This window comes from Diaporthe amygdali, assembly GCF_026229845.1.
Source record: "Diaporthe amygdali strain CAA958 chromosome Unknown NODE_4_length_2575358_cov_65_588622, whole genome shotgun sequence".
NCBI lineage: Eukaryota > Fungi > Ascomycota > Sordariomycetes > Diaporthales > Diaporthaceae > Diaporthe > Diaporthe amygdali.
Genome location: NW_026517024.1, coordinates 1,337,941 through 1,357,101, shown reverse-complemented (window position 1 = coordinate 1,357,101; position 19,161 = coordinate 1,337,941). Strand labels below are relative to the sequence as shown.

Here is a 19,161-nt window from a genome sequence, read left to right as displayed (position 1 = left end):
CCCAACGTTGTGAGCTGATATCGGGAGCAAGGGCGGACTAAGCTGTTTAGCGCGCCCAGACCCTAGGCACAGTGGTGACGATGAGGTCAACGACCTCAGATGGAGGCGGGTCTCTGCGACTGCTTTGCTCCTTGCAAACAGCCACCAGGCACACTCGTCCGGTGTGCGGCCCGGAGCTGGAGCCGAATTGGAGTGCCTTGCTTCACTGCAGGCCTCGTCAATCTTGCTCAGTGACCCCCATCAAGGGCCCCGATTTCCTTGATTTCATCCCGGCCCCAGCTGACCGGTGAATAGCTCAGTTTTCGTAGCGCCTGGCTGGAGCAGAGGAGCTGTTGAGTTCCATTCCCTTGCTGCGCTCATCCAGCTTCTTCACCACCGCGCCCAGCACGACCTTCAGCAGGTCGTCTGTGGACAACGAACCCGGCTTCCCCGTCCACGTGGTGGTGTCGACGATGTCCCGCGTGTGAGCCTCCTTGTGCAGCTGGTCATCCAGGTACTCGAACATCTGCGCCGTCTCAAGCGTAGGCTTGCCGATCTGGAAGAGCTGAATGCCGACCTGGTGCTCCGGCACCCCCATCTCGTCCAGCTGCTTCGCGACGTGGACCAGCGGGGCCTTGATGTCATCGTCAAAGGCTCCGGCCGTGATGACAATCAGGTTCAGGGCCGCGCCCTCCTCGTCCTGCTTCAGCATGCCGTGGTACCAGTGGAACAGCTTCGTCAGGCGCGCGCCCATGTTGCACTTCCCGCCGGGCTTGACGCGCTCGAAGACGCCGGCCACCGTGTCGGCCGTGTTGCCGCCGATTTTGCGATAGCCAGACTTTCGGAACGACATGTTGGCCAGCAGGCCCTTTGGCCGGTGGTTCAGGAAGAACAGGTCTATCCCGTCCGGGTCATACTTGGCACATATGGGCGCGATGCGCTCCAGCAGGGCCTTGACGTCGGCCCAGTAGGGTCCCATCGCCGCCGAGTCGTCGACGAGGAAGATGGTGTCGAAGCATCGCAGGAATGCCAGCGTCTCTCCCAGGTCACCGATGTCGATGCCAGCCCCGGCCTCCGTGTCGGGCACGGATTGGGCCACCGGCCAAGAATCAGCGCGTTCCATCTTCAGCCGTGGGGTTGGTGGGTGTGGTTCTTGTTTCTTCTTCTTCTCACAGTTCCACAAAGTCTGAGGGCGTGGAAGATCTAGTGATCGGTACTGTGCTGAGATCGGAAATCACATATGAAGTCCAGGTGAACTCAGCTCACCAGATGCAGCAGACGTGGCTTTTGATTTTGTCGACGACAGCGGTGAGCCCGGTGGATCTGCACTGCCTGCACTGCCCTGCAGCCTGGAGATCGACCTCGCAGGCGCTAAGACGACCATTCGGATGGGCCGGCTTAGTGACATACATTATAGATCTGGTATATACTGTCAATTCTTGGCTAATATCTAATTCCTCCTGAAGGCTCATTTGCAATGCAGTCGCGCAGGAAAACGAATGAGCGCGTACGACCTCACCTTGTTGTCCAATTAAACGAAGCATGGGTCTCTACCAAGTCAATTATCTTTCTTTAGAATTTCCTGCCTTTTGGACCTATCAACGGATGTGTTGACTGACACAGAAGAATCTCGGAGGCACGCTCTGAGACTCTAATATCAAAGACCCCCCTGCAACGTGTCAGGTACAAGAGCGCCACCAAGAATTTCTTCTTGAACACCACCCTAAGCAGCCAAGTCGACATCTGGAAGCCCCTGAAATCAAATCTGACGGTCCCCTAACCCTTGCCCCTGATTTTAACTTCAGGGCCCCTGAGGACATTTTGTGGGCCACTCCACCTCGCAGGAGCCGCGTGTCACGGCCAATGGAAGCCATGAGAATTGTGGCCTCCTGCTGCATTCTTCGTCGGGGCGACAAGCGGTCAAAAGGTCGTCTGGACCACCCGCGTGAGTTGGTGGGCTCGTGCTATATACCCTTTAGTGTGTGCTCACAATGAGACTGTCTCAAGGTAACGTACCGTGCCTCGAAAACAGGCTGTCCGTCGAGATCTGCATCCACCTGACACTGGCGGCTCGCAGCATCCAAGACGTATCTTGATCTTCCGACATTTGGGGAGCCAGGCGAGTATAGCATCGTGATCTGCGCGGACGACGACGAGTATGCCGGAAGGACCAAGTTGCTACAAAAGGTTTCGATAAACCCCCCCTTATCCCACCCCCTTTCCCCAAGGAACCAATGCCGTGGCCGTTGAACTTAGCTTTGCTAACACACACTACCTAGTTCGTGCCCAGCGATGATCCCGGTAACGCCTCGGACAATGATGGGCGCTGCCGCAAGCTGATGGACATCTCTGGCGCCGCCACGGCGATCGAGCTCCTGGAGCTGGGCCCTCAGACAGACACGGCGATGCTCCGGTATCAGGTCGAGTACGCCGATGCCTTTGCATTTGTGTTCAGTCTCTACTCACCCAAGACGCTTGAGACTGCCCAGAAGCTGCATGACAAGGTCGCGGGTGCGGCGAGGAATCACCACAACATCATGACCATGTCCGATTATGAGCGGCCGGGGATGACGGTGCCCGTGTTCCTGATAGGAAACAGGGACGAGGACCTCGCCCCTCCGCAGGGTGAGTTGCAAGGCGATCCCGCTCCTGCGAAAGAGAGGCTTCCTGCTGACTTGCCGGATGCTTCGCGCCAGAATTAGAGGAGGGCGACTTCTCACCTACCGCGTTCAACGAGAATGCTGAGGCAGAGTTGAAGGCGGTGAGAGAGAAGGGGCGGGCCATGGCTCAGGAGTGGAAGTGTGCCTATTTCGAGGTCGACACGTCCAAGAGCGGAGAAGAACATGGTGTTGACGAGGCAATCACCGGGATTGGACACATCATCAAGGCAGAAGAGAGGCCGTCTACCTCCTCCACAGCATCATTCCGGACACCCATGAAACCGCCTAAGCAGTACAGGATACGACGCTTTATAGGGAGGATGAGCAGGTAAGCAACTTTCGGGCATAATTTTGATTTCTCCAGGGAAAACATCTGCCATATCTATGGTCTATTTCACTGCTTGCTTCAAAGCGCTCCGTCAGGCTGCAGATTTGAAGACAAGCAATGTGTATATGGTAGCCTTTGATCGCTAACCCTGAATGCTGTAGGATGACGAGCTTCAGTAATTGAGACGTTGAGGCCATCTACGAGGGCAGGAGCAGGGCTGGGGCTGGGTGAAATACAATTTTCTTGGTAAGTAATGGTACCAGAAAGCAGCAGCATCTGGTTGGTCAACTTAGAGGAGTTCCGGAGTGAGGTCAAGCATGTGTACACGGGGAAATCAGGCCAAGAAATACAAGGGCGGCGTATGTTTACCTGTTCTCATGTTCTCATAATCAAGCCAGGCGATTCTGTTCCGCTTCTGCTTAATCCTGCCTTTCTGCACGGATCACATACTTTGTCAGGTCCCAAGATGTGGACTGGTATTTTCGACTTCTGCCGAGACGTTTCTCTCTTTATTGTCCTGGTTTTGCGTGGCAGTCTATCATTGGAGATTGGCCAAGTCACAAATTGTTGGAGAACTGAGGTACGAACGTCCGTGGAATTCTGGATTGTCAGAAAGAGTGCAGCTCTTAGAATGAAATACGCATCTTTCCACTGTTATGGAGTTTGTTAGATGGGCAATGAAGCCGAGCGAGCAGGTCGCAACGGGCTTTGAACGCTTGCTGAGCAACCCGTTGAGTATCGATGTTGGTGAATCGAGATTTAGGAACTGCGAAGCACTCTGTTGGCTTGATGACTATTGTCCTTCCGAGGAAGGATCTCCAGAGACCGTTGTGATATACCTTCAAGATCCGGTAACCCACTTATATGTTGAGATGAGTCAGTCAGGCTATGGATGCACACTGTTCGGTGTCTCGAGAACGTAGTGTCAACTTGACAGTCTTGGGCAGCGAGTCAGACACTTCACTCAGCTTGTTCTGCTCAAGATCGATTGTAACGGGGACGGCATCAGCATCAAAGTGCTATAGAAATATGGATGCATATTTTGAGAGCCTCTCATAGTAGTTGGTGCCCGTGCACGTGTGAGGACATTCCCGGGACTGCCAGGCTTGGAATGTCCGGAACTGTCCCCTCGTTTGCGTTGAACGTTGCTACGATCACCCACTGGACTGAACTATTGTCTTCGGTGCTGTAGATGGGGACAGGAACGCATTCGACTGGGCAGACACAGTGCGTAGTGCGCAGACATGGCCTCTCCCCAATTTGGCAACGCCAGTCGAATGGGAGGCCTGGAAAATTGTCTGAGCCAGATTCTTGTCTGCGATCGTCTCGACAGAGCCAAAGTGATCTGTCCTTCCAATGTTCATCATGAAGCCTTGGAGACCTAGAGCATATGTCATCGAACTCGATGCAGAGTACCACAGGCTGGCTGGCACCCTCTCTACCCTTGACGTAGAAGGGGAAGCTAGCCATCTCATTTCTTATCACAACGCATTGCTGGTCAACAGGTTGGTATTTTTGGGTGAGAAAAGTGATGATGCCATCATCTCGGTTCCTTGGACCAGTTGTGCTTCAGTCCAGCCAACAGACATGTTGGCTGGTACACTAGAGAGTGTGGCATGGCGTAGAGCAGGACAAGCAAGAAAAGGGTAAGTTGACCAAGCCTGCAGCCCCGTGGAAGGCATATATTTGTATGTCCGAAAATCACATCATCAAGCGACTTACATTGTTATCAATGCGATGGAGCCCTAGGATAAGGCTGAAGTCCCTGGCTCCACTGATAAATGGTAGACGTTTGGTCCCTCGTTCACCGTGTTGCGGAGAAAATTGCGCCCCAAGACATCCGCAGGCAATCTTGACTAAGCTCACCAACGCCGACATCCCGAATACCGTACCAGCTTGGCAGCTCCCGGCAAGCTACCCCGCCATGGAATATACGTCACAGGCAACCTTCGCCGAAAGTTGCACGGCGCCAGTAAGGCACGGAGAGGGCGGGCAGGGGCGAGAAGCAGCAGCTCGAGGCCATTGGGTCGCTGGGAAAGCAAGACGGCATTAGCAGCCAGTGGCCGTTCGAAGGTGAGGTGGTGAGGTGAAGTTTACTGGTGCGGGGCCGGGGAGTGTCGAGGACTTACAAACTACCGTGCAGATACTGTAGATGGCATTAGGCTATGTGGTACGGAGCCCCACCCTCTCAGCGCGAACGGTGGTCATAGACCCGTGATCATGCCGACATCGTATCTTGGCCGGCCACTACTAAAGCAAAAGCCTACTCCTCCTTATAACCTTTGCTCTCCCTGTTTCGCCTTGTAGCAGTCTTCCCCCCCGTCACACAAACTAACTGTCCATCACACAACAAAATGCCTGCCGATACTGTTGGAAAGGTGAGCGACAACTGTCGCGAGGGCGCTCGCGGAGCTCTCTGACTACTTGGTGAAACGCATGCTAACAGTGCTTCCCTAGACAATCACCTGCAAGGTCGGTTTCCCCCGAGCAAAGCACGGAGACGTAGCTTCATAGGTACTGACAATTCACAGGCCGCCGTTGCCTGGGAAGCCGGCAAGGACCTCTCCATCGAAGACATCGAAGTCCTGCCCCCAAGAGCCCACGAAGTTCGAATTGAGATCTACTACACTGGTGTCTGCCACACAGATGCCTACACTCTTTCCGGCAAGGACCCCGAAGGAGCCTTCCCCATCGTCCTGGGTCATGAGGGCGCTGGTATCGTTGAGTCTGTGGGCGAGGGCGTCACTAACGTGAAGCCCGGTGACCATGTTGTTGCGCTCTAGTAAGCTTTCTCGACATTCCTCTGCCGCGTCTTTTCACCATCGCATACAATTTCTGGCCTCGACCCCGCCGGGGCCCCGGTTGCCAACTGGCGCCCGAGCTCCTTGGTTCGTTTGAGGCGGAAAGTGGGGACGCGGTCCTGGCCGGCCAGCTCGGGCAGTTTCGGCGTTCCACTTCGGCTTGGCAGCCTGCACCATCACTGATAACTCGGGGTTTTGGGCTAACGCGACGGGAAATAGCACGCCCGAGTGCAAGGAGTGCAAGTTCTGCAAGAGCGGGAAGACCAACCTGTGCGGCAAGATCCGAGCAACCCAGGGGAAGGGTGTCATGCCCGATGGCACGTCCCGGTTCAAGGCCAAGGGCAAGGAGCTGCTGCACTTCATGGGCACATCCACCTTCTCCCAATATACCGTCGTGGCCGACATCTCGGTTGTCGCCATTACCCAGGACAAGGCCCCAATGGACCGCACATGTCTGCTGGGCTGCGGTATCACCACCGGCTACGGCGCTGCAACCATCACGGCTGGCAAGGGCGGTGTTGAAAAGGGCGCCAATGTGGCCATCTTCGGTGCCGGCTGTGTCGGTCTCTCGGTCATTCAGGGTGCCGTGAAGAACGGGGCCTCCAAGATCATCGTGGTGGATGTGAACGATGCCAAGCAGGACTGGGCCAAGAAGTTCGGCGCCACCGACTTTGTGAACCCAACGAAGCTGAACGGCCAGACGATCCAGGACAAGCTGATCGAGCTGACGGACGGCGGTTGCGACTATACCTTTGACTGCACTGGTAACGTCGGTGTCATGGTAAGTTCAGTCCCTCATTGACCAGTGAAATCGAAAGTTCACAACTAACCGGTTCGTCATTAGCGCGCCGCTCTGGAGGCTTGCCACAAGGGCTGGGGTGAGAGCATCATCATTGGTGTCGCCGCCGCGGGCCAGGAGATCTCAACACGCCCCTTCCAGCTGGTCACCGGCCGTGTGTGGAAGGGTTGCGCCTTTGGCGGCGTCAAGGGCCGCAGCCAGCTCCCTGGCCTCGTCCAGGACTACCTCGACGGCAACCTGAAGGTCGACGAGTTCATCACCCACCGCCAGCCATTGTCCCACATCAACCAGGTAAGTGGCTGAGCACCACGCTGCGAAAAAAAAAGTATAAGTTAGTGAACCCGGACTGACAAATGCCCTGCGCAGGCCTTCAACGACATGAAAGCGGGCGACTGCATCCGTTGTGTCGTCAACATGAGGGAGTAGGGGGGTGTCTGTTTGATTGAGAAGTGTTGAGCATCGTCAAAAGTCTGAGTTGTGGGAGCGAGAGAGTTTGGGGGTTGTGGTAGGGGCGTTGTGGTGTAGACACGATTGTGCTAGGGTGATGTGTGTTGGTTGCTGAGTCGATCAAAAGAACACAAAAAGTTCAAAATGGAAATTGATACACCATGCAGTCGTGATCCTACTGATTGTGAGCTCAGGGTGTCTGTGCCATGTCAAGGTGGTCTGCGGTAGCCGTTATGTGTCGGCACGTCTGCTCCCCTGCGTGCAGGTGAACAGGCTCTCGGTTACATCCTCAGTATCTACGCCCATTTTGACTTTGGCATCTGTCCCTTTACTTTCCTTAACGTCTGACAGCCCTGACAGCCCTGAAATCCTCTCTTTTCCTTTTAAGCTCCCCGCTGCCATCTGCCTCCAATTAGGGCAGATGCGTAGTTCGCAAGATCCTATGGAATGCACAAAGTCTCCCCTCTCATATAGATGCCTCTGCGAATCCCACTTTTGAATTAAACCAATTGGGTACATTGACCGCACCTTATCGATAGTACAACTAAGCAGCCACTTGCGCGATGAGGCCGCCTTCTCGAATCTCAAGGCAAAATTACAAGTTTGCGCCTTGATATTCGCTACATTTCATGTATTGCCACCCGCACATATCGCTAAGGAAGCCTCGGACTTTAGAAAAGCCATTCTCGGAGATAACAGTGAGCAACTACCCAGTCAAATTCCAGGGTCTCGGTCTGCGCAACCCCTCGGCTTCGCCATTTCGAAGTTTTGAATCCCTTTTTTGCTTCTGGGTTGAAGGACCTGTGTCGTGAGCTGGTGTTCGGTGGACAAAAATGCCTCATCAAGGGACGTGAGAGACCGCGCCGAGCACCGTTTCTAAGTCAAGGTAGAAGTCGGTCGTATGCCCATGAACTCCAGTAGCTAAGCGACATAATTTGTGGGCGAAGGATTTGGAAGCTTGTTGAACAGGATTGGGAAAAAGGGATATGGTCCAGGTCAGATGTACTCTCCGGCAGGGAGGGGCATCCTTTTTTAGTATTTGCGGATTTTTCTTTCCATGGCAGCGTTGCGTGATTGGAAATCGAAACAGAGAGCCCCAAGCGTTGGCAAGTGAGCTTGTCGAGGCAGCGTTATAGAAGCTTCAATAGCTAGTAATAAGATCTTCCCTGACAAAGCTTGTACCATAGAAAGGCACAGACATCTAAGGGTTAGATTATAGTGAGCAGAATATATGACAGCTCTTCATCTTCACCCTGACCATGCCTATTGCCGCGCTGCTCATCATGTGGGCGGCGATGACCGGGCCATATGCATCACTTGGGATGCCACCAACGGTCGAGGATGTCCGAATGCGGACAGTAGATCACATTCACGGCACGCACGACTCATAACGAGTCCATTATTTCAGCTTCTTGGCGGGCTTAGCGACGGCGAGGCTGACGCGTCGGTGTGTCTATTGTCGACAAACGCTGCATCTACCGTCACATGCTGATGCTGGGCGTGGGGGGGAGGATGTGGAATTTGGAGGAGAGGCTGTCTGTTTGGTCGTGCTGCTCGTATGTCCACTTGCGCTCGGTCGGTCCCTACTGGCGGTTCCGAGCCCCGGAGTGGGCCGGGAGGCCTTAAATTCCTTGTTTGCCGTGGGGCCCATCGTCTCGCGTTCCCACGTCCTCGATGAAATGGTCCTCTTAGATCAAGCTTATTTTGTTGATGACCTCGAATGCTATGCAAGTTTGGCGGGTCAGATCACCTCTGCAGCTGGAAGCAAGTCGCACTTTGTCTGTCATGTAACGCTACGTTGCCGGCGGAGACTGTTGATCAAAGGGACTCACGGCCCCCATTGACGGACGCTTGACCAGGTTTAGAAACGCGCCGATCCACGGTCGCAGACGATCAGCTGGAAAGTATTTTTTTCAGGCCATGAAGGATGCCCTGGGATTGGCGGCGACGAGAGGAGTGCCAAGATCGGACCCTGCCAATGCGGTTCGCCAATGTGCCAATGCAGCAGCTTGTGCAGCAGGCATGGCTAACAAGCTTCCTTTGCCACCATCAAGCTTCTCCGCCGAGTCGGTCCGTCCAAACTTTGTGCATCCTCAGGCGGCCCAGCTGCCCAGCAGCTCCAACCGACCAGGCAGCTTGGTGGATACGGACGCAACAAGGGCTGCCAGGGCTGCCCAGGACACACCCACCAGGCACAGCTCTAGGAAGGTCGTCGGGATCTTCGGGGCTGGTTCTTGGAGTGGAAATATTTGCATCTACTACTGTAGACTAAACCGGTGTGCTAGCCCAAAGGCGAGTGACTGTCTGGTCGATCTCGGGCGAGGGTGGGCAGGCGAAGGGGGGAGGTACCTTGTTGGCGTGAGCATCTAATCTTATCAGATCCTCAGCGCCGGACTAGACTGAATGAACCGACCACTCGTGGCCTGGACCATGATCTGATAAATCCTCCCTCGCAGGCTCTGCGCGACGGCGTGGCCACCATCCCGTGTTCGGCCACCGTCCACACGTCCACTCATTGGACGAGGCCGCCTACATCACCGAATCTCATCCTAGCCACTTGCAGCGGGAGGTGGGGAGCGTTGCATGCTATGACCACCGTGACAACCACCGTGACTGGCCCTGACTGCGAAGCGTGGTAGCATACGGCACCATGGACCTTCCTGGTCTATCATTAGTCGGGGAAAAAATTCAAACGGTGTCTGCCCCGAGGTCGATGGGCTTGTGTGGGTGAGAGCAAGCGTGGAGCACGGTACAAGTATGGATCGTCCCTTTCAGCTCCCTACCCACTCTTTCTCTTCTGAAGTCACGACAGTTTTTCAGAATCCTCTTCTGTTTATTTTGTCGTGTCACATAGTCTTTGTATTTGTCCATTGCGTATTCTTTTTTTTATGGCCAGATTGACAACAGGCCTTTGAAGATCGAGGTGAGAAAAGAACCTTTCTGTACCCCATGTCCATGAATCGCATCTCCCGCTGCGATCACACCGCCCTATATCATGATGTACCTCATCCTAACCGTCCCGGTCCTGGGGCATGATTAGCTCATATATTAACATCCTCAGAACACAAAACGCAGCCCACGATGAGGTTCCTCGATAAGTTCAAGCTGCCTCACGACACGAACATCGTCGCAGCAACCGAGCAAGAGGGCTCACCAGCGGCCGATGTCAAAAAGGAGGACGATGTTGAGCAGCCCCGTGTCCCCGAGTCAGACACCAACTCAACCTCGAGGGTCAGCTTAGAGGAGCTCAACGAGAAGGAGGTACAGGCCAACCCCGACCAAGTCACCGCTGATGCTGCCCTCGGTGTGCAAAAGGCTGAGGCTGCCGCCCTCGTCTGGCCCAGATGGGCTCTGTACGCCACCTACGGCTGGATATGGCTGTGCTTCTTCATGCTGGCCCTCCAGCAGGGCACCACCACCATCTTCAACATGAACGCCTACGCGAACTTCATGTCCGCGCCCCAGATTGACACCGCCTACATCCTCTCCACCATCGTCGGCGGCGTCATCAAGCTCCCCATCGCCAAGCTGATCAACGTCTGGGGCCGTGCCGAGGGCTTCTTCTTCTTCGTCGTTGTCTATCTGATCGGCATGATCGTCATCTCCAAGAGCAAGGGCCCCGACGCCTACGCTGCTGGCTACGTTCTCTACTGGATCGGCTACGACGCCATCTACCTGATCATGGATGTCTTCGTCGCCGATACCTCCGGCCTCCGGAACCGTGCCTTCGCCTTCGCCTTTGTCGGCACGCCTTTTATCTGCACGGCCTTCACCGCGCCGCTGGTTGCCCAGAGTTTCGTGAACCATACTACCTGGCGGGTGGGCTACGGCGCCTTCGTCGTCATCATGTTCTTCGTTTTCACGCCTTTGGCTCTCGTCTTCAAGTTCTACTCGCTGAAGGCTGAGAAGCTGGGCTTGTTCAAACGCGAGAAGACTGGTCGGACCTTCGCTCAGTCCTTTGTTCACTACTGCCACGAGTTCGACATTGTTGGTTGTGTGATCCTCATGGCCGCTTTCATTCTCTTCCTGCTGCCCTTCTCCCTGGAACAGTACGGCTACGCGGGCTACCACTCGGCCAAGTTCATCGCAATGATTGTCGTTGGTGTCTGCTTGTTCCCCGTCTTCTACGTCTGGGAGCGGTACTTCGCTCGGTACCATTTCATCCGCTGGGAGCTATTCAGGAGCCGCACAGTGACCGGTGCCTGTTGCCTGGCCGCCATCCTGTACTTTAGCTTCTACTCGTGGGATCTGTACTACCAGAGCTTCGTCATGGTTGTTTACGACCTCGATCTTGCCACGGCCGGCTACATGGGTCAGATCTACAACGTCGGGTCCACATTCTGGGGTGTCATCTTCGGTATCTGGGTGCGACAGACCAGGCACTTCAAGTACACGGCGCTCTTCTTTGGACTGCCGCTGATGATGCTCGGAGCCGGCCTAATGATCCATTTCCGCGGCGCTGACCAGGGCATCGGCTACCTGGTCATGTGCCAGATCTTCATCGCCTTTTCCGGTGGCACACTCGTGATCAGCCAGGACATGGCCGTCATGGCGGCCTCGGACCGCGACGGCGTGCCCATGCTGCTCTCCCTGCTCGGCCTGACCTCGAGCATCGGGGGAGCCATCGGCTTCGCCGTCTCTGGTGCCATTTACGCCAACACCTTTCCCCAGGCTCTGCAGAATTATCTCCCCGACGAGGCCAAGTCGAACGCCACGGCCATCTACCTCGGCGGGTACCTCGAGCAGATGACCTATCCCGTCGGCAGCCCCATCCGCATCGGCATCGACTCTGCCTGGGGCTACTACCAGAGGCAGGGCTGTATCGCCGCCACTGCCGTCCTGGTTCTTGCCATCCCCTCCATTGCGGTCTGGAAGAACTACAACGTCGATAGGAAGCAGAACAAGGGTGTTCTGATTTGAGCGAGCCACCTCGGTTTCAATTAAAGGGGAGAGGGGAGCCTCCTCTGGGATTTCAAGGGCGAGGGGCAGGTGTAATACTGGGAGTACAATTGCTCTACAAGCTCAATTGTCAATAAAGCTGTGGCCAGGCCGCCATGCGAACAGTCCTTTGGAAACATGAATACGAACCATTTAATAGCTTCATGGAGCTTTCTTTCAAAATATACCCTTTTCAACCTTCCTTCACTTAGAGATCTAGCATTGAAATCACAGGTGTCCCATATCAATCTGATATTGAGCCTTCTTCGTGCATATTTTCAGGTGAGACAATCGTAGGACCATCGTGTGAAATGGACCTTCAACATTCTGTTGGCAGTCTAAGGCAGGGTCCTAATTAAATAATGATTGAGGATAATCCGTCTCATAAACTGCATTCGATGAGTACAGCTGACCCTTTAGCTCACACCAGGTCCCTAATAAGACAAAGAGCAGCGTTGTCACGGCCACCTCGTGCTTTCTTTTGCAGGATTCCAAGCCAGCGCCCTCGTTGGATCGATTTCACGATTCTGTATTTTACCAAGACCTTGCCTCCAAACATGGTCCCTGTATGTGTTCGTGATGAGAGACGCCGACTCGAAATGCCAACAGCTCCCGACCACTGCGTGGGGATCTTTCAAGTAGAATGTGTCTGAAGCTTCATGTAAGCCCGCCGTTCCCATACAAAGGGATGAGAAAATAATTGATGTCAAACCATGACGGCTTCAATCCTGTACCTCGTGGCATCCCAGCTGAAAACGTGTATTCTGCAAAGGATGCCTCCTCTTGAGACCCAGGTGTAGACATCCTTGGTCAACCACCACATCAGTGCGCTTTAGCTATATTGCCTTTTTTTTAAAGATGGTGTAGTCAACGTCAGGAAAGGTCCTAGTCTTAACTGCATTGTGTCTCTAGTTCCTCACCCTTCTATCCTTTTGCTTCCCGCGCAAGATAATCCGTTTCAATTTCACTACAGCTAACTTTTTTTTTTCTTCACCAGACAACGACTTAGACGCTTTCGTTCAAAGCTCATCATTAGCGCACCTTTCTCCTTATCATGGCCCACGAGCACTCCAAGGGTTTAATTTCTAACACATTTCTTCACTCGTTACACATCTGAATCGTCATGACACCAACAATGCAACAATTCGAGGACATCACAAAAGATATGGGCACAGAAGTGTTTGACTTGATCACATTATATAGAGTATCAAACCCTCATCCATCAACATTACCGACCTAAGAAGGAGGACCCCGAAGACCAATCCATCCCATAGCAACCGCCCTGCAACCTCAAAAGAGACGATCAAAAGAGGTTGTCGTCACACATCCGAAAACCCATCCTGCTCTTATCTCAAGAGCCCTTTAACCCTGGAAGTTGACCGACTGGCTGGTCTGGCCGGCCGACTTCTTGTCGGTGGCGATGTTGGTGTCGAGCTTCTTCTGCTCGGCGGCGATCTTGGCCGTGTTGTCACTGCCGCCCTGGGCCTGGGAGATGCCCAGGTCGAGGACCTCGAGCTTGAGCTTCAGGACCTTGTTCTTGATCTTGCCCACCTGGAGGGCGTCGGCGGCATCGCCGCTGGCGGCGGCGATGGCGTCGTTGAAGCCGCCCGTGTTGACCTCGGCGTCCTCGGCTGTCACCCGAGCCGCCTTGATGATGGCCGCATCAGCGGGGTCGACGTTGGCCAGGTCGTTCTCGTCGATCTGTGGGTCGAGTCTGTTAGCGGCTGTCCTGCGAGGTTATGTGGTCAGGTGGGTGGTGTGCTTACAGGGAACTTGGCCTGGACCTCTGCGAGTGCGTTTCCAGCAACTCCGTCGCTGACCTGGAAGTCGGCGTAGCTCTGCTTAGTCAGGACGGCGGCACGCTTGTGGTTGCCATCCTGGACGGTGGGCAGAGCCAGGGCCGAGGCGGCGAGGAAGAGAACGGCGGCCTTGATATACATGGTGGTTGTTTTGTTTGTTTGAAGGAAGGTGATTGTGTGCGAGACAGAGACGACTAACGAATGAATATCGAACAGACAAAATTAAACAGCACAGCTGTGTCGAAGAAGGAAGAAGGGATGAACGGTTGAGGGTTTGTTTGGATGAGTGAGTAATGGAACGGAATCTTTTGCCGTAGCACTGGATGAGACGAAGATCTTATAGTCGTTCGCGAAGCCTGTCAACCGCCGTCCACCAGAGTTTAAAGTCTTGGCGAGCTAGTTTCTCAAACTCTTGAGACTCTTCCGAGCTCGACACTGGGGTGTTCCAGGGGAGGGGGGAGGGCTGGGGCAGAGACGCTCCTCAGGAATCCTCCTATGCCTCCTGTCGAAAACATGGCCAAGACCTCTTAATCCACTCTGGCGAACCGACGATAATGCAGCCGGTTCGTTGCCGAACGCGAAAGGCACGAGGGAGCCTTACCAGTCCCAGACCGGTAATTGTGGTGCCACGGAATGCCCTAGTTCTCGTTGATCGAGCAGGCCCTCCTTGACGAGACACCCCCAGGATGCAGGCATTGGTAGGGATGCCGCCGGGCAAGGCAGAGCCAGCTGCATGGGATGCTATGAAGGGTCTGGCCCAAAGCATGGGCGCGGCGAACCCATGATGTTCGCAGATCGACGGTGGTACCACGGGTCCAATGAGGATCCGTTTCCCACAAGGCGGAATGCCCAGAAAAAGTCAAGACCTGACAAGCTCCGACAAGCTTAATTGATCTGCGGTCCCATCTTGGCCTTGTGGTCAGGGTAGTTGGCGGGAGATGGAAGTTCGGTACCGCAGATGGGACGAGGGCGGTGGCCCGAGGCGCGCTGCCTTGAGTTGGCCGGTCGTCTCAATGGTGTCGCACTTGATGTGTGATCTGAGCCAGGGTGCCAGGGTGGGCAAGGGTAGGCAAGGGTGGCAGTTGGCGCGCTGCGGTTTGGAGGGTGGAGTTTGGTGGCGGCTGCGACGTGTGAGGCTGTTCGCTTTTTCCACAACCCCTATCTCATCATCTCACCGATGCATGACCTTGATTTTGATCATGACATGCGCCGGCAAAGTCTGTTGGACTGCTCACAGCTGCCCTTCAAGATGCAATCACAGCTCTCAGAGACAGACACGGGATGGCTGTTGACGTCTTATTGGGATGAAGCAAGTCATCGGTCGTGGACAGGTTGACCCCTGTATCCAGTGGGCATGCCCCTGAATGTGGGTGCGTCAGGGCGTTAAGCTTGGGGTTAAGGTTGCAGGACACGGCCACTACAACTTGAGCCTCATCGATGGTTACAACCTCAGACGATATACAATCGGCTGACTAGATACTTTATTTTCCTCCAATCCGAACCTTGATTTTCGGCAGAGTATAACCTCTGTAATCATAAATAGTGTCACGGTAGGGACTCTCGACCTGTGGGTGGGAATGTAAAACCAAAAGACCGGCCAATCATCTTACACGCATCCGTCCCGCAACTGAGAGGCGACCAAGGCCTTGGGAGGGACAAGGCACCGTCCATATATAGATCATGGCTGGATAATATGGCTCACGCTACCACGGCAGGTGGTGCAAACGGGAATGGTTGATGCCGAGCATGTTTACTGTTCCTGCATCAACCAAACCAATCTGCCCTTCTCACCCCGCAGTTTTGGAGATCCTGCAGTACCAAGCACAGCAATCTAGGTACCCCTGTATCTTGACACACGGGATCAGCAACGTCATGTCGAGGGAGATAAGTCTTGCGCGGTGGAACATTGTTTGGACATTGAAAAGGTCTCCTCAGACGAGAAAATGAGGCCATCACAGCAGCCTTGTAAGGAAATCATCGATTGACAGTGTAGTCATTCCTCAATTGAAGCGTCTTGAACTCGACCTAGGATGCCTAGTGAAGCTTCCAGGATCATCCGCCGTTGGGGTATCGTGCCTATTGTGCCTATGCCGTAACTTACCGCACCGGCAACCCCGCCATCTGCTCAGCAATGCCGAGGTGTCGATCTCCAAGTTCATATCTCGTCCATTCCTGTGAATAACTTCATAACTTCGTAGCTTCAGCTCTGCTCACCGTAGTCCTCTCCCGTGCCAGAGCCATTACGCAACCAAAATGCCTCACAAGTCCCTCTACGCCGACGTCTCCATCCCCGAGACCGACATCTTCACCCTCCTGTTCTCCCGCCCCTCCAGGCCCTTCCCCGACACCAAGGAGCTCCTCACCGACGGTGAGCTGCCCTCCCGCTCCTACACACTTGCCCAGCTGCGCAACGCCGCCGCCGAATTCGGAAAGGGACTAAAAGCCCTCTGGCAGTGGAAGCGCGGCGATGTCCTCGCCTTCTATACCCCCAATGACGTCGACACTCCCGCCTTGACCTGTGGTGTGCTCTGGGCCGGCGGGTGCGCGTCGCCCGCCAACCCGCTCTACACCCTCGACGAGCTGACCTTCCAGCTGACCAACAGCGGCGCCAAGGCTCTCGTCACCCAGCTTCCATTCCTGGCCACCGCGAGGCAAGCCGCCGCCAGGGCCGGCATTCCCGAGGACAGGATCATCCTGCTGGGCCAGACCGGCGACCCTGAGGGCAAGTTCCGGCACTGGAGCAGCATCAGGCCTACAGCCTACTGTAGGCGCTATGCAAAGACCAAGGTGCGGCCCAGGAAGGACCTGGCCTTCCTTGTCTACAGCTCTGGGACGACGGGACTTCCCAAGGGCGTGTGTCTGACGCATTATAATGTCATATCCAACTTGCTGCAGATGGAACCGTTGGAAGGACTCCATCTGAAGCCGTACGGTGGCCCTGAGAACAGGGGTGATCGCCTGCTCGGTGTAATCCCCTTTTTCCACATATATGTACGTTCCTCCCTGGTTAACAGAAACTATATACTTGCATCAGGCCTGCGAGGCTAATAGAATACGACAGGGCCTGGTGAATAACGTTTTCATGAGCATGTATTCTGGATGGCAATTAGTAATCCTCTCTCGTTTCGACCTCGAGAGGGCCTGCCGGATCATTCAGGACTACAAGATCACATTTGCCTATATCCCTCCTCCAGTAGTCTTAGCCCTAAGCAAGGAAGCAGTGGTGGACAAGTATGATCTCACGTCCCTCAAGATACTTCATTGCGGCGCGGCACCCATCACCAGCGACTTGATCGAGATGGTCTGGAAGCGCCTCAAGGTGCCCGTGAAACAGGGCTACGGGCTATCCGAGGCGAGCCCCGTCTCCCATGTCCAACAGCCGGATGAGTGGGCCAAGTTCATGACATCTGTTGGGAAGCTGGTACCAAACATGGAGGCGAAAATTGTTGACACGGAGGGCAACGAGGTGGCACTCGGTGAGGTATGTGGCTTGAGGGCTCTCGCTCAAACTCACACAACCAAATATGCTAACACGAGTTGTGGTCACTCCAGCCAGGCGAGCTCTGGCTCAAAGGCCCCAATGTATTCGGAGGCTATCTGAACAACCGTGAGAAGACAAAAGATGCCTTCTCAACAGACGGCTGGCTCAAGACAGGCGACGTTTTCAAGATGGACAAGTACGGCAACTATTACTGTGTCGACCGCTTAAAAGAACTGATTAAATACAGTAAGGACATCTGCTTCCTGTACACACCAGCTTGGCAACAAATATCTGACAACTCACTTCTCAGAGGGCTTCCAGGTCGCGCCAGCCGAGCTAGAAGGCCTGGTAGTAGGCCACCCGGACGTCGCAGACGCGTGCGTCATTGGAATATACGATCCCGGCCAGGCCACAGAACTCCCTCGCGCCTATGTGACACTGAAGTCAGGCGTCACGCAGGACGGAGAAAAGGCCAAGGAGATCGCCGACTGGATGTCGGCCAAAGTGGCCCCTCACAAGAGGCTCCGCGGCGGCGTATACTTTATCGATGTCGTGCCCAAGTCTCCGAGCGGCAAGATTCTGAGGAGGGTGCTTCGGGATAAGATCAAGCAGGATGAGAGGCTGGCTGGTCCGAAATTGTAGGCCAGATCTTTCTGGATAGAACGGCTGGGTCACCCTCTCAAGTCGGAAAGACCACTGCGCTTCCACTTCTGTATTTAAGCCCTCAAGAAAGATGGTTCAATTCAGCTTGATAGAGTTGATAGATACTAGTTGGTACATATTTTTGTTATTGTACAGCAGTCAAGCCACATTTCTTTCTATAAATGGGTTTGAACCTATCTATTGTTCTACGGCGTTTTCCATCGCGGACGAAATCAGCTCCCATCACCACTTCAAGCCAATCTCTCGGCCTCCTCCAGCAGCTTTTCGACACTGAACCTGGAGTCTCCCTTACCGAACCACTCAAGCAGCTTCTTCCTCTCGTCAGCTCTCTCCTTGCTCAGCGCATCCGTCTTCTCGCCGTCCCACCCGCCGTAGAACCGCTGCAGGCACATGACCAGCCACCTGGCGTCCTCGGCCTTGACGCCGCGGTCGGCGACGACGGTGCCCTGCATGAGCACGACGGCCTTCTCGCCGACGAGGTCGAGGTGGTGCGTGACGGTGGTGTGGGGCACGGCGAACTCGCCGCGCGCCTTGTACTCGGCCAGTTGCGTGAACAGCACGGTGCTGGTGTGCGTGGCCGGGTCGAACGTCCACTGCAGGAAGTGGATCTCGGCCCCCTGCTCCGGGTGCGGCAGCGGCAGCACAAACTGCGGGTGCGCCCGCGCCGCCGCCTCCATCGCCTCGTACGTGTGCTGCGGGATCACCGCGCACAGCGCCTGCGGGCTGCTCGCGTGCCGCAGCCGCCAGATCGCCGTCAGCTCCGGCACCGGCAGCGTTCGCGCCTTGGGGAGGTCGAGGATCTGGTCGAGAGGCTTGACACCCGACTTGGATGGGTAGCTAGAGGGCTCTGCTGTCTGGTGCGCCGCGGCGGCCTCGGGAGTTATTGGGCCCCGCGGAGGAGGGGGAGGAGGAGGGTTGCCAGCGCTGGCTGCATTGGTAGGAGCTGGTGGCTGTTCCAAGGGGGGGATGCCTGGTGTTGTAGCATCTTTTTTCCGTATCTCGTGGATCTTGTCGGCATACGCCTTCTTCAAGTCTTGGATATCGGCATGGCCCTCTTGGCGGGCTTTCGCGTCGAGCTTGTCGCGGTACTTCTCGAGGACATTCCGGGATGCTTGGGTGGTCGCGAGGAATCTGACATCGTGGACCTGGGCCCAGCGGCGCTGGTTTGAGGCGCGCAGGGAGCGCAGTTGGCAGCCGAACAGATTTCGCAGCGCCGGGATTCGTGTAGAGGCCATTTCCGTGCCCAGATCAAATCGATTGAACCGT

The 19,161-nt window shown here is 55.1% G+C and overlaps 7 protein-coding genes across 7 annotated transcripts; 4 read left to right on the top strand and 3 right to left on the bottom strand.

Annotated features, from left to right (window-relative positions):
- Nucleotides 1–295: 295 nt before the first annotated feature.
- J7T55_008617 (von willebrand factor) lies at nucleotides 296–1,102 on the bottom strand (the record flags this gene model as incomplete). The annotated part of the gene is made up of 1 exon (XM_053138953.1): nucleotides 296–1,102. One exon carries the CDS (start codon nucleotides 1,100–1,102, stop codon nucleotides 296–298), a length of 807 nt encoding a protein of 268 aa, XP_052997892.1.
- A 749-nt stretch (nucleotides 1,103–1,851) lies between these two features.
- On the top strand, nucleotides 1,852–3,150 carry J7T55_008616 (uncharacterized protein; the record flags this gene model as incomplete). Its single annotated transcript, XM_053138952.1, has 5 exons — nucleotides 1,852–1,924; nucleotides 2,057–2,166; nucleotides 2,259–2,604; nucleotides 2,676–2,967; nucleotides 3,129–3,150. 5 exons carry the CDS (start codon nucleotides 1,852–1,854, stop codon nucleotides 3,148–3,150), a joined length of 843 nt encoding a protein of 280 aa, XP_052997891.1.
- Nucleotides 3,151–5,321: 2,171 nt separating this feature from the next.
- J7T55_008615 (S-(hydroxymethyl)glutathione dehydrogenase) lies at nucleotides 5,322–6,993 on the top strand (the record flags this gene model as incomplete). The annotated part of the gene is made up of 6 exons (XM_053138951.1): nucleotides 5,322–5,345; nucleotides 5,425–5,439; nucleotides 5,499–5,749; nucleotides 5,988–6,549; nucleotides 6,613–6,858; nucleotides 6,934–6,993. The coding sequence occupies 6 exons, from the start codon at nucleotides 5,322–5,324 to the stop codon at nucleotides 6,991–6,993; spliced, it is 1,158 nt and encodes a 385-aa protein (XP_052997890.1).
- Nucleotides 6,994–10,095: 3,102 nt separating this feature from the next.
- J7T55_008614 (siderochrome-iron transporter) lies at nucleotides 10,096–11,934 on the top strand (the record flags this gene model as incomplete). Its single annotated transcript, XM_053138950.1, has 1 exon — nucleotides 10,096–11,934. The coding sequence occupies one exon, from the start codon at nucleotides 10,096–10,098 to the stop codon at nucleotides 11,932–11,934; it is 1,839 nt and encodes a 612-aa protein (XP_052997889.1).
- A 1,380-nt stretch (nucleotides 11,935–13,314) lies between these two features.
- J7T55_008613 (uncharacterized protein) lies at nucleotides 13,315–13,892 on the bottom strand (the record flags this gene model as incomplete). Its single annotated transcript, XM_053138948.1, has 2 exons — nucleotides 13,315–13,653; nucleotides 13,719–13,892. 2 exons carry the CDS (start codon nucleotides 13,890–13,892, stop codon nucleotides 13,315–13,317), a joined length of 513 nt encoding a protein of 170 aa, XP_052997888.1.
- A 2,112-nt stretch (nucleotides 13,893–16,004) lies between these two features.
- Nucleotides 16,005–17,874, top strand: J7T55_008612 (4-coumarateligase; the record flags this gene model as incomplete). Its single annotated transcript, XM_053138947.1, has 4 exons — nucleotides 16,005–16,742; nucleotides 16,813–17,232; nucleotides 17,304–17,478; nucleotides 17,543–17,874. 4 exons carry the CDS (start codon nucleotides 16,005–16,007, stop codon nucleotides 17,872–17,874), a joined length of 1,665 nt encoding a protein of 554 aa, XP_052997887.1.
- Nucleotides 17,875–18,125: 251 nt separating this feature from the next.
- Nucleotides 18,126–19,130, bottom strand: J7T55_008611 (uncharacterized protein; the record flags this gene model as incomplete). Its single annotated transcript, XM_053138946.1, has 1 exon — nucleotides 18,126–19,130. The coding sequence occupies one exon, from the start codon at nucleotides 19,128–19,130 to the stop codon at nucleotides 18,126–18,128; it is 1,005 nt and encodes a 334-aa protein (XP_052997886.1).
- Between the last annotated feature and the right edge of the window lie 31 nt (nucleotides 19,131–19,161).